A 13,015-nucleotide genomic window follows, 5' to 3' on the forward strand; every position below is an offset into this window, starting at 1 on the left:
GGTTGAATGTTGGCATGTCCAATTCTGTAACAACTGCAATTCGTGAAAGTGTTCGAGACATGGCTATTGGTAAAACTAAAACCACCGAGAAAGCAGATCGTGCAACTGTTGAGCAGGTTAATATAACTAAATTCCAAATATAACTTATGCATTCATTTATTTGTTCACGTCTTGGAATGCATTCATTTATTTGTTCACGTCTTGGAATATGGGGGAAAAAAAAAGAAAGAAGGATATAAAGTTTCAAATTTGCCCTGTTTGTGAGAGGAGTGCTCATCTGTAAAATACATAGTGTTGGTTTTGTACTTGTTTACTGAAATGTCATTAAAACAACAACACGGTGTTGGTTTTGTACTTGTTTACTGAAATGTCATTACAACAACAACAACTACTAAGCCATGATGCCAAACGCTAAAAGGTCATTTTTTTAAAAAAAAATTTATACCCTTCATTGTTTCATCTGATTTACAGCTTGGCAGTGGTTATTCCCATATGATGCGTGATACTTTGCTATACCTCTTTTCATGATGTTATTCTGCAGGCCTTTTTTAGCTTGAGTTCTCACCAGTTGACTTTTTGTTCTTGCAAAGTATATAATTCTTTAATCGTTATGTTGATTGTAGGCTATTGATCCTCGAACTCGCATGGTTCTGTTCAAAATGCTGAATCGGGGTGTATTTCATGATATTAACGGCTGCATTTCAACTGGAAAAGAGGTACTTCATTACCAACTTGGTAGTTCGATAATCCACGAGTATTTTGTTGCTACAAGTTACATTTGTTCCAATATTGGTTAATATGAAGTCAGCATCTTTGGTATCCAATCTTTGAACTTTTAATTTGCTTCTTAATAGGCAAATGTGTATCATGCAACAAAATCTGATGGCCAGGAACTTGCAATAAAAGTGTACAAAACTTCAGTTCTGGTTTTCAAGTAAGTCAATTGGTGTTTTAGTTGCCTAAGAAAGAAATTGTTGTAGCTGTAAAGGTTTCATTTTTGAAATATAAACAGTTATATTTCACCTAAAATTATTCTTCTTGTGTGAAGAAAGGAGGGAAAAGTTAACCTATCCTTGCTGATTATCAGATTTTTGGCTATATTTCTTCATCAGTCCATGCCGTTGCACAACGTTTTATGCAGTTTGCAATTACTGTACTGATTTTTAGCTTCTAGTTTCGTAACCTTCAATCTCTAATTGGCTTCTATGATTGAGCTTTAAAATGTTGATATAAGGAGCACATTGATGGAGATTCTTCTTGAATATTTGCCTAGGTGTTGGGTTCAATCTTTTGTAGAACCTGTAGTTCTTTCATAAAAATGGCTTCCATGATCGGGATCGAGATGTTGATGGGGGTCTGACATGACTGAATTAGGTGCTCCATGCTGTGCTGTAGATAAATTTATTGCTTATCCTTGCTTGTTTCCCTAATTGTTTTTTTTCCCAGCTGAATCTCGTTTGTTACTTTTTCTTTCTTAAAAATTTACATACAATTAGGTTCCATCTTTTTGCAGATTATGTTGCCTGCATATTTATCATTCATGCAATTTAATGCTTTTCTTACGAAAACTACAGGGACCGAGATCGGTATGTACAAGGTGACTATCGTTTTAGATATGGATACTGCAAGCACAATCCTAGGAAAATGGTGAAGACATGGGCGGAAAAAGAAATGAGGAATCTTATGAGGTAAAACCAACATTACATCGGTGTAATTTGCATGTAATTTTTTAATGGCAATGTAATGTTTACTTTTGTCCTTAAAACCATCTATTTGTGATCTCTTATTTTTATATGGGCGGAAACCTGATTTTTGTAACTTAAGACTTGGTGTTTGTTTTGCATAATCTACTGGAGGAAGAACATGAAAAAATTAATATACTTAAATGTGATATATTAGCATACAATTTTACTGTCTGTACTATTACGTGACTTTTGTTATTGTATGTTGCAGGCTGAAGGCATCGGGAATTAGGTGTCCTACTCCATATCTTTTGAGACTTCATGTTCTGGTCATGGAATTCATAGGTATTGTGCTCTGTTTCACGTGTAGAGTGGTGGATGCAGTTGTTCCTTTTGCATGGAAGAATTTAGTTTGTTAGATGTTTTCAAGTAGATCATGTAGGAAAAAGCAATCTTGCTAACTATCATTGACATGAACAATTGGTTTTAGCGTCTGCTGCCAATGATATTGTTCTAACATATAGACTTGTCAAGTCATTAGAAAACCCTCTTTTAGGCCAACTGCCCTCCACTTGTTATTTTAAGGATATTGGTTCACTGCATATTCTCTCTCCTTTTATTTGTATTTCATTTCTTATTCAATGAAGAGTTTACAGTTTGCTATGTTTTTGAGCTTCTCTTTTGGGTGGGAATCTTTGTTATAGGAAAGGCTGGTTGGGCTGCACCTCGTCTTAAGGATGCTGCCTTATCGTTGGACAAGTTACGAGAAAGTTATGTAGAGGTGTGCCCAGATTTTTCTTTTATTTTTTTCATTTCATTTGTTTTTAATTCTAAATATCAGAAGATAGGGTTTATCATTTGCATTTTATTGTCTGTAATACCATCTTTTCATGTCTTTGTCAGATGATTATTGCAATGCGGACTTTATATCAGAAGTGCAAACTAGTGCATGGAGACCTCAGTGAATATAACATACTCTATTTTGAGGTGATTTTCTGTTGCTTCTTTACAAGCCAGATACATGCTTGTTTTTTTATGCATTCCAAAAGAGAATTTTAAAGATATTATAACTCCTTGAAGAAGAGTTGTTGGCTAGAGAATATGTATTGGTCACATGTTTAACTGTGATATTTAATCTGCATTGTTCCTGTTTTAGGGTCACTTGTATATAATTGATGTCTCTCAAGCAGTTGATCTTGATCATCCCCATGCCCTTGATTTTTTACGTGAAGATTGTGTTCATGTTTCTGTAAGTTCTTTCTACTGGATGGACGGTTACTATTTGCTTTTAAATTTTATTTTTAGAAGGGGGAAAAAAGGAAAACAAGGCAAGTTAATCAAGCATGGGTGACATGCAGGACTTTTTCAAGAAAAATGGTGTTGCTGTTATGACTATACGGGAGCTATTTGACTTCATAGTTGATCCAACCATTACTGATGATACTGTTGATAGTTATTTGGAAGAGGTTTGCTGCCTGACTTGTGGTTCAGATTTTCCTAGAGTACGTACGTTAATGAGATCCTTCTTCTGAGTACTGATACTTTATGCCAGGTTCAACAAAAAATTTTGGCAAGAGAATTAACTGCAGAAGACGAAATCGCGGACTCCGTTTTTGTGCAGGTAATGAATTTGGTTGTCATTTTATTTCACTTGTGAGACACCTCAGGATTAGTTATTTCTTAATTGTATTATTCAAATGCTTACAATGGAACCTAAATGAAAAGAAGTTTTATGATGTGACAAAAATTGTTCGTCATATTATTTCAGATAAGGAACCATTTCCTTCTGCATTCTCAGTTCCAAAATTGCAGGGCTAGGGATTTGACAACTTGTTCAATCTTTAGATCTCCTTTTTGGTTTTAGGAGAACCAGAAATTATAATGATTTCCATGATTCAAAGTGTTGAAGTTGAAATATGCCATCATACCATTCATGAAATATATAAAGTTGAATTTTACAATGGACAAGAATATTTAGGATGAATGATAATTTTGCGAATTGCTTCTTTTATTATTATTATTATTATTATTATGTTGGTGCTACAGTCATATATTCCGAAGACATTGGATCATGTCAAGAATGTGGAGGAGGATGTAATACGGATAACAAGCGGCAAGGATACGGGAGATATGTACTATCAAACGATTACAGGACTAAAGGAGGCTCTTTCTAAAGTTCAATCTTCTACAGCCCAAAAAGATCACAAGGAAGAGGATTTGAACCATGTAGAAGACTCTTCTGTCAACAAAGATGGTCAGTCTAATTCTCATGAGGGTGAATCTGAGGATGAGACAGATGAAGATGAAGATGAGAACTTGAGCGAGTCAGATGACAGTGATTCCTCATCTGAAGTTGAGAAAAATGGTCCTGTTGACAAAAAAGCCGCAAGAAAAGCAAATAAGAAGAAAGTCAAAGAAGAGAAGAGAGAAGCTAGAAAGACTAAGGTCCCAAAAGCTGTAAAGAAAAGAAAGAAGAAATTGGCCAAAGCCAAGAAAACCAGGTAAACATTTCTGCCTAGATTCCAGAATTTATGGAATCTGCAGTTCATTACAGAATTAATTTATAAGATGACTTAAAAGCCACTGATACAGGGGCAGAGGCAATTTTGACACTTTTGTTGTTACTGCCTTTGTCTGTTTAATTATTCATTTTAATTTTTGGGGTTGAAAAGGTACCTGTTGTCCTTGTATAACCTAGTTAGTACAACTGTAAGGGGTTAAGTTCATTTCTACGTCAGTATAGCATGCTTGCATTTTTTTTAACATATGCCTCCGCATTTAAAAATCGTCAAATAGAGAAACAAAATCAAGAAAGGAAAATTAAAATGAAGGTGGAATGTATCTTTTTTTTTTTTTTTTTTAAATACTTGATTAAAATGCAGTGTATTTATTTTATTGGAGCATTCATGAAGTTTACCTTATTCCATTAGTAAAACAACAAAAGTACAATCTAATGCAATTGACTACACTTCTATACAAATAGATGAAATCACCAAAAATTTTAATAATATATTTCTTAATTTGGTTAAATATTTCACCTTTCAATAATCTACCACTAAAATTAAGGTGTTTAACAAATATAATGATAAATTTTTTAAAAATAAATTTAGTGTTTTTAAAATGATAAATAATTTAGGACATGATCCATCGTGGTCATCAGCGGCGATCTCAAAGTCAATTAACAAAATAAAATACTACAACACTTTTGGGGTATCGAGTTAGACGTGGCCAAGGCCGGTACCGTCGGTTCCGGTTCCAATTTTTTTAAAATCAAAATCGAATCGAAAATTAATGATTCTAGATATAGTTTGAAACCAAAAAATTTTGATTTTAGTTCCGGTTCTAAAATTAATAGTTTCGGCCAGTTATCTGACCGATTCGGATCGGTTGAGGATGGTCTTAGCCTGTTCTGGACGATTCTCATCAGAACTGAACTGTCGATTTCGATTTGTTCCTTATGGTTTTCACCGGTTCAAACTGACGGTTCTGATTCTAAAAATTAGATTTTGGCTGCCCCTGTATCGTGCTGAAATGGAATGAATTTTATTTAGAATAAAAAAAGGAATATTCCCTAACATTCTTGTAAATCAAAACCACGTGTCCTTTCATTTTCAGGTTTTTTCCGCCTATCACGTCCTATTATTTTCTGTACAAAAATTAAAATTTGCACTAGAAGTCATATTTTTCTTTTAAATTTACATCTCGTTCTATTTAGCTCATTCCCAAAAATTATATTTATTTAACGGGAAACAATTTTTTTCAAGAATTATTGGTGTTTTTTGGAGAATATTTTGATGTAAAAATAAATAAAAGACTGTTAAAAGAGCTAAATGTAGCCACTAAATTATCGACGTCTTCCTTCCCTGCATATAAATAGTCTCTGAAAAATATAATAGAGGGAAAGAATCATTTCGCTGGTGTTCTCTAAAACCATTAGCGGACGAAAATTGAGGTCATCGACGGTAGAAATCTGATCGAACCAAATTTAAATCTGAGTGCTTTTTGGGTTTTGGACGTTTTATAAGCTAGAACCCAAGAAAACAACCATGGAAAGTAACTTCCAGTTCCCAAAATTGTTGAAAATTGTGTTGTTGCTCTGTTTTGCGAACTTTAGCTCTGTTTTTGGTCACATTAATGGGTTCGCTGAGCAACCGCTCTCTCAAATAGTCATTCAAAAAACTGTCCTTGCTCTTCGCGACTCAGCTTCAATTAAAGCTTCCCCTTTTCTTCTTGGCTTGAAGGTAAGTTCTACTTCATTTCCCCTATTTTGCTTTGTTTATAGATTTATATTTTATTTTAATTAAAGTGGAAACTTGGCTCAAATTTGCTTTTAATGCAATTTAACTGTTTCCTTAACTTAATGCTAAACACCTTGTAAATAAATATGATAAAATGAAAAATCCACGAATGATCAAAATGGATTTTAGTTTCTTTTGTTGGATTTTTCTTCACATTTAAGTATGGGAACCTACACATAATTTTGTGCAATGATCATGATTTTGTGTTATTTAATGGGGGCATAAACTGGACTTTTATATTGTTTATACAACTGCAGGGTGAAGACACTCAATGGGTAACAGTGGATATTGTGCATCCTGAACCAACTGCAGATGATTGGGTTGGAGTTTTCTCTCCTGCTAAATTCAAGTAATGCCCATCTGTGCTCATATTAACAGTTAGGGAAAAATTACACAAAATCCCCGATAAGTCAGATTTGTAAGGGAGCAAAAGAAAATAACACACACAATTTGATAACGGAGTTCGGCCAATCTTGCCTACGTCTCCGGACTACCACAGGAGAAAAATAAAATAAATAAAGTGTTTACATACAATCCCAACCCTCCATCCAAGAATACCCAAAAAATTAGGTTTAATTTTCCTTATTGGATAATCTCTCTATTTTTCTCTCTTACTATTGCTCTCTCTCACAATTACTATTGCTCTCTCTCACAATTGCTCTCACTTTCTCATTTGCTAATCTGCGCTATGTATTTACAAATGGGGGGAGTAGCCTTTTATAGGCAAAAAATTCAATTGTGCAAATTGCTGCACAAATTAATGTCAAGCGGTGGCAGCCATTGCTACACAACCGAAAACTCTTAGGTGTGAGAGTTTTACTTCTTTTCCACTCCATACCTCTTCTGGTATTTTGTGCTCCAATGGTACCGATGGACCTCGGTTGATCAAGTAAGCTGCTATGTTGACTGCTTTTGCCCAGAACTGCTTTGGTAAGTCTGATTGTACACGTAAGCTTCTGGCTCTTTCTGTCAACGTTCGATTCATGTGGTCAGCTACACCATTGTGTTGAGGTGTGTCTGGCACAGTTCTCTCCATCTTGATTCCATGCTCATAACAGAACTTTTTGAATCTGGTGTCTTCATATTCCATGCTCATAACAGAACTTTTTGAACTTGATGAGGCGTGTCTGGCACGGTCAGCTGACTCTTCTCTGCTTTCCAAATATACAGTCTTCACACATTTCAATTTCAATTGACTGAAGACCTGATAGTTTTCCTTGTGAGTGTAGAACCTTCATTCCTTTCTTACTCATATGGCCAAGCCTCTGATGCCATAGATTGGGAATTTCACTATCTGCTGCAACAACAATGGAATAGCTTGCTCCTCCTGTGCTGTAAAGAGTACCACTCTTATTGCCACGAGCAACCATCATTGCACCCTTTGTAGTCTTCCAATTATTGCCATGGAAGGTTATTGTGTAGCCGTCGCTGGCCAACTAGCACACTGAGATTAAGTTCTTTCTCAGGTTAGGAATATGCCTGACATCCTTCAACTCCCATATAGACCCATTCAACTTAATCTTCACTACTCCTTTACCAACAATATTACATGGTTGGTCATTACCAAGGTATACTTTTCCAAAGTTTCCGGGAGCATATCTTTCAAGAAGTTCTTTTTGTGAAGTTGCATGGAATGACGCACCGGAGTCTAAAACCCAAGACTCCTGCTTGCTCTCCAAAGAGCATATAAGTGCATCATCTTCTCCTGAGGTGTTGCCTCCACCTTCCCCTCCTGGTTCTTAGGTGCATTCTTGCATTGATTTTTGTAGTGCCCAGTTTTTCCACAATTTCAACATTCGATGGTCTTTGTGCTATTGAAATTGCTGGGATTCCTGGATTTGGACCTTTTGTCCTTTGATTTGCCTCGGTAGTTCGATCTACCGCATCCATTCCCTCTGTTTGAATTTCTTCCTCTTGATTCTATATGCAAGATTGAAGAAGTTGAAGGTTCACCTAACTCTCTCCATCGGATCTCTTCATTGAGAACCAGGTCACGAACATCGTAAAATTTTAACTTATTGCTTCCGGACGAGTTACTCACAGCTGTGACAGAAGCATTCCAACTTTCTAGTAGGGAAGACAAAAGTATCAATGCTCGTATCTCTTCATCGAATTCAATTCCAACTGAACTCAATTGGATTGTCACTATATTGAGTTCATTGAGATGTTGGGCCACCGATACGCTTTCCGTCATTCGTAGATTGAATAACCGCCTCATCAAGTGAACTTTGTTTGAGGCCGATGGCTTCTCGTACATACTGGAAAGAGCCGCCATAAGACTTGCCGTGGTCTTTTCTTTTACTATGTTGAAGGCAACATTGCGGGAGAGCGTTAAACGAATGACCCCGAGTGCTTGTCTGTCTAGAAGATTCTAATCTTCTTCCTTCATAGCCTCTGGCTTCGTTCCAGAGAGAGGTTTGAAAAGACCTTTCTGATACAGATAATCCTCTATCTGCATTTTCCAAAAGCCAAAATCTGCACCGTTGAATTTTTCAATTTTCGACTTTCCTTCATCTGCAGCCATTGCTCCCACTCGAGTCTGACTCCGCCTTGATTGTTAGTATACATAAATAGTAGCTGTGAATAGTAACAGTATACGTAAATAGTACTATGCGTGAATAGTATTCAGCAACAGTGACGCCAATAGTACTGCTCAAAACCAACTTTGAGTTACTATTTTACTATTCACCACTAAGTTGATTCTACAACGTCTTTCCAATTCTCTTATCGTCGTGGTATATTTGTTTTCAAAGTATATCCACGAATTCGGTACCACTATCTGACCGGCTCTGATACCAGTTTTTAGGAAAAAATTACGCAAAATCCCCAATAAGTCAGATTTATGAGGGAGCAAAAGAAAATAACATACATAATTTGATAACGGAGTTCGCTCAATCTTGCTTACGTCTCCGGACTGCCACATATTTTTTATAGGAGAAAAATAAATAAAGTATTTACATACACTCACAACTCTCTCTCAAAGAATACCCAAAAAATTAGGCTTTATTTTTCTTCTTGGATAATCTCTCTATGTTTCTCTCTTACAATTGCTCTCTCTCACAGTTGCTCTCACTCTCTCGTTTGCTAATCTGCGCTATGTATTTACAAATGAGGGGAGTAGCCTTTTATAGACAAAAAATTCAACTGTGCAAATTGCTGCACAAATTAATGTCAAGCGGTGGCAGCCATTCTTGAAGAAAGAAAATGGTGGCAGCTGCATACTTTGACATTAACTTCCTAGCTGTTTGCATTCAGAATGTTATTTAACAGAACAGAAATCATCAACTTTGGCATTTTCGTAGAACTCAATTTTTGTGGTGATTGTTAACTGAACTTTTCCGGTGGTGGTTGATAATTGCATTGTCTAGGAAATTTTCCGTATTTATTGTTTCATAAATCAGAAAGTTTATGTTTTGATATGGCAGCGGATCCACATGTCCATTAAATGACCCCAAAGAGCAAACTCCATTTATCTGTTCAGCCCCAATAAAGGTATGCCCAATATGATTTGTGTTTGTTGACCTAAAAACTAAATCGTAATTTCTGTTGCCTTTGATATCCTTGTTCCAGTACAAGTATGCAACAGATTCCAATTCACAGTACACAAAGACTGGCCAAAGTACCTTGAAGTTTCAGTTGATAAATCAGCGGGCAGATTTCTCCTTTGCTTTATTTTCAGGAGGATTGGCAAATGTGAGTGTGTCTTTTGATTAGTTTGATTCCAAAACAAAATTTCTATCTAATTTGTGTTGTTACTTCCCATAAATCTTTGTACATGCATACGTGAATCATCTGGGTACATCAGGTTTGGCCCCTTATATCCTACCAATAATTGAGTTGTATCAAATATTATTGTTATTGTCAAGGTTAGATATTTCACAATTGGCTTCTTGCAGCCAAAACTGGTTGCAGTTTCAAATTCCATATCGTTCATCAATCCTAAAGCGCCACTATATCCCCGTCTTGCTCAAGGAAAATCTTGGGATGAGGTGAGTTGCTTTTCTTTAAATCAATAATCTGCCAAATTATATTTCCAAGATTTTTTCAGTCGAGTTTCACATTAACCCATTTTGGATCATGTAGTGCATAGTGAAAAATTTTATCTTTTCTGCAATTTCTACTTTATTTTATAGGAAAACATAATTTTTATGATATTGACTTTTGATCTTTGTTCTTTTTCCTATAGATTTTTTCCTTAATTTTGTAAACCTGGAAATATGATTCCCTATTTAGTGTGCGAATGCTTCCAATAATTGATTTTGAATGTTTGTAAGTTAGTATGTCTTCGGCTGGTTGGCTGAAAAACTATCGTATCCAGTAATTCAAATAACATTTAACATGTTGGCATGTTGCACAGATGACCATAACTTGGACTAGCGGCTACAACATAGATGAAGCTGTCCCATTTGTTGCATGGGGTTTAAGGGGGGCAACTCTAGCGCGCTCACCTGCTGGAACATTGACATTCAATCAAAATAGCATGTGTGGTATAATTCATTTCATCTACTCTTGATGGCCAATTTTCAATATTTTAATTATGCTGTGCACGTTAATTCCATATGATTTCATTCAAGGTCCATCTTTCGAATGCTCCATTCTAGGTGTGAAATGCATTTACAACTGATAATGTATAATATTACCTTGCTACCTTGCAGGTTCACCAGCACGCACAGTTGGCTGGCGTGATCCTGGATTCATACATACAAGTTTCTTGAAAAATTTATGGCCAAACACTATGTGATACTCTTTATTTGTTCTTTTTATTCTTCTTGGAAATTCATTTTCTCTTTCCGTTCAAAATCTTAGAAAAAACATTTAGGATGCAATAATAATTTTCAGGTACTCATACCGGTTGGGTCATATCCTATTTAATGGTTCTTATGTTTGGAGTAAGTTGTATTCATTCAAATCATCACCGTTTCCTGGACAAGACTCATTACAGCGTGTCATAATATTTGGGGACATGGGGAAGGTAGGCTTGGAAAATCCATAATAAGCTGTCTTTTTACTGATATTGATGGAAATGTTTTTCCCTCTCTTGTTGGTCAAGATGCTTATTTCCGTATACATATTATGAACTTATACATGTTCTTCATAGTTTTCCCTTTTGTGCAGTTAATCAGACATAAAGAACATTCCATCTTTATCTATTATTCCGCTTAACATTTTTCCTGTGTTAAGACTAGTATTCTAAGTTAAATGAGGGTCTCCTTAGACCAACACTTAGTATTTAATGTTAGGAAGGGAACCTGTCCATGCTTACCTCAAATTTTCATTATTTTTAACTTGGATATTGGTAAACATTTTCTTATATTCATGTTCGTGGAAAGAGATTTACACCCAACAATTATCTTTCAGGCAGAGCGAGATGGTTCAAATGAGTACAGTAATTACCAGCCAGGTTCTCTCAATACCACAGACCGACTTGTGGAAGACTTGAATGACATTGACATAGTATTCCATATAGGAGATATAACATATTCAAATGGATACATTTCGCAGTGGGACCAATTTACGGCACAAGTAGAGCCCATTGCATCAACTGTGCCATATATGATTGCAAGGTTTGTGACAGCAATATCAAAGTTCCTTTTATTCATATTGACATAAATTCTGCTGATGAATTATTGTCGGGAGCTTTCTAATATGTATTTACAACTACTTCATGATTCTTCTTGAAGCATATTCATTCTGCTTACTCCTGCAGTGGCAATCATGAACGTGACTGGCCAAACACGGGATCCTTCTATGACACTACAGATTCGGGCGGGGAATGCGGTGTGCTTGCAGAGACCATGTTTTATGTTCCTGCAGAAAACAGAGCTAAATTTTGGTGGGTTGAAGTTCCCTCGAGTAGTTTCTTTCTTTCTCAATTTCTTTTTCTTAATACTTATTTGATAATTTGAGGAGGGAAGGTTTCGCACTTATATTATATTTGTTTAAGCATGTAAATAGTATTATTACATTTGAATGGAGCTCCCTCTGTGCTAAACATCCACAGTTTGTTATTTGAGAAAGCAAATCCAATATCCAGTTACATTTATCTAGCGTTATTTTGATGAAGTTCATGAATATGCAGGTACTCAACTGATTACGGCATGTTTCATTTCTGTATAGCTGACTCTGAGCATGACTGGAGAGAAGGATCAGAACAGTATAAGTTCATTGAGCAATGCCTTGCATCTGTAGACAGACGAAAGCAGCCTTGGTTAATCTTTGCTGCCCATCGTGTCCTTGGGTATTCCTCTGACTACTGGTACGGCATAGAGGGCTCTTTTGAAGAGCCCATGGGGAGGGAAAGCTTGCAGAAGCTTTGGCAGAAGTACAGAGTAGACATTGCATTTTATGGACATGTACACAACTATGAAAGGACATGCCCGATTTACCAGGTACACAGAATGGCAATTAATACCATATTAACTTTTTTATGACATTAATTTTTGGATGTATCGTTCTCACATAAGCTTTTAAGGATTTGTTTTTATTTCTATGATGTATGCGATGGATTAAGTGGTCTGCAAGTCCCACATAGGTTTTATTTTATGTCTCCCTTTTAATGCTTGATTTCTCTAATACATTACTGTTTATGCTTGTGTTGTAGAATCAATGTGTAACCACAGAAAAGAGTCATTATTCAGGCACAATGAATGGAACAATTCATGTTGTCGCAGGCGGGGGAGGAAGCCATTTATCGAAGTTCAGTGATGCTCCGCTTAAATGGAGTCTTTACAGAGATTTTGACTTTGGATTTGTTAAATTGACAGCATTCAATCACTCATCCCTGCTCTTTGAGTACAAGAAAAGCCGCGATGGGAAGGTGTACGATTCTTTCACCATTTCAAGGGACTACAGGGATGTGTTGACCTGTGTGCATGATAGTTGTCAAGCAACCACTGCTGCATCTTGATCTCATATCCTGGTGCTAAATGTCCAAATTCCTGAAGTATTCCTTTGTGATTAGCTTGTAATTTATGAATTCTCTAATAATAAAGCCTATTTGAAACTTCTTCCCTGTCATTTATCTACTGGCAATGA

The 13,015-nt window shown here is 36.1% G+C and overlaps 2 protein-coding genes across 2 annotated transcripts; both read left to right on the forward strand.

Moving 5' to 3' along the window:
• Positions 1-4,445, forward strand: LOC105640197 (uncharacterized; the record flags this gene model as incomplete). Its single annotated transcript, XM_089726961.1, is given in 11 exon segments — positions 1-116; positions 624-716; positions 855-934; positions 1,575-1,688; positions 1,954-2,027; positions 2,387-2,463; positions 2,586-2,669; positions 2,839-2,931; positions 3,041-3,148; positions 3,235-3,303; positions 3,729-4,445. Coding segments are annotated over 11 exon segments (1,367 nt in total), but the record flags the coding sequence as incomplete, so codon positions are not given.
• Positions 4,446-5,513: 1,068 nt separating this feature from the next.
• On the forward strand, positions 5,514-12,997 carry LOC105640198 (putative inactive purple acid phosphatase 27). The gene is made up of 12 exons (XM_012224447.4): positions 5,514-5,923; positions 6,238-6,329; positions 9,406-9,472; positions 9,551-9,673; positions 9,877-9,969; positions 10,338-10,467; positions 10,636-10,717; positions 10,820-10,952; positions 11,339-11,544; positions 11,688-11,813; positions 12,060-12,369; positions 12,582-12,997. The coding sequence occupies exons 1-12, from the start codon at positions 5,729-5,731 to the stop codon at positions 12,885-12,887; spliced, it is 1,863 nt and encodes a 620-aa protein (XP_012079837.1). The 5' UTR covers positions 5,514-5,728; the 3' UTR covers positions 12,888-12,997.
• Positions 12,998-13,015: the final 18 nt, after the last annotated feature.

This window comes from Jatropha curcas, chromosome 10 (assembly GCF_041381405.1).
Source record: "Jatropha curcas cultivar XTBG-Jc1 chromosome 10, XTBG_Jcur_1.0, whole genome shotgun sequence".
Classification (NCBI taxonomy): domain Eukaryota; kingdom Viridiplantae; phylum Streptophyta; class Magnoliopsida; order Malpighiales; family Euphorbiaceae; genus Jatropha; species Jatropha curcas.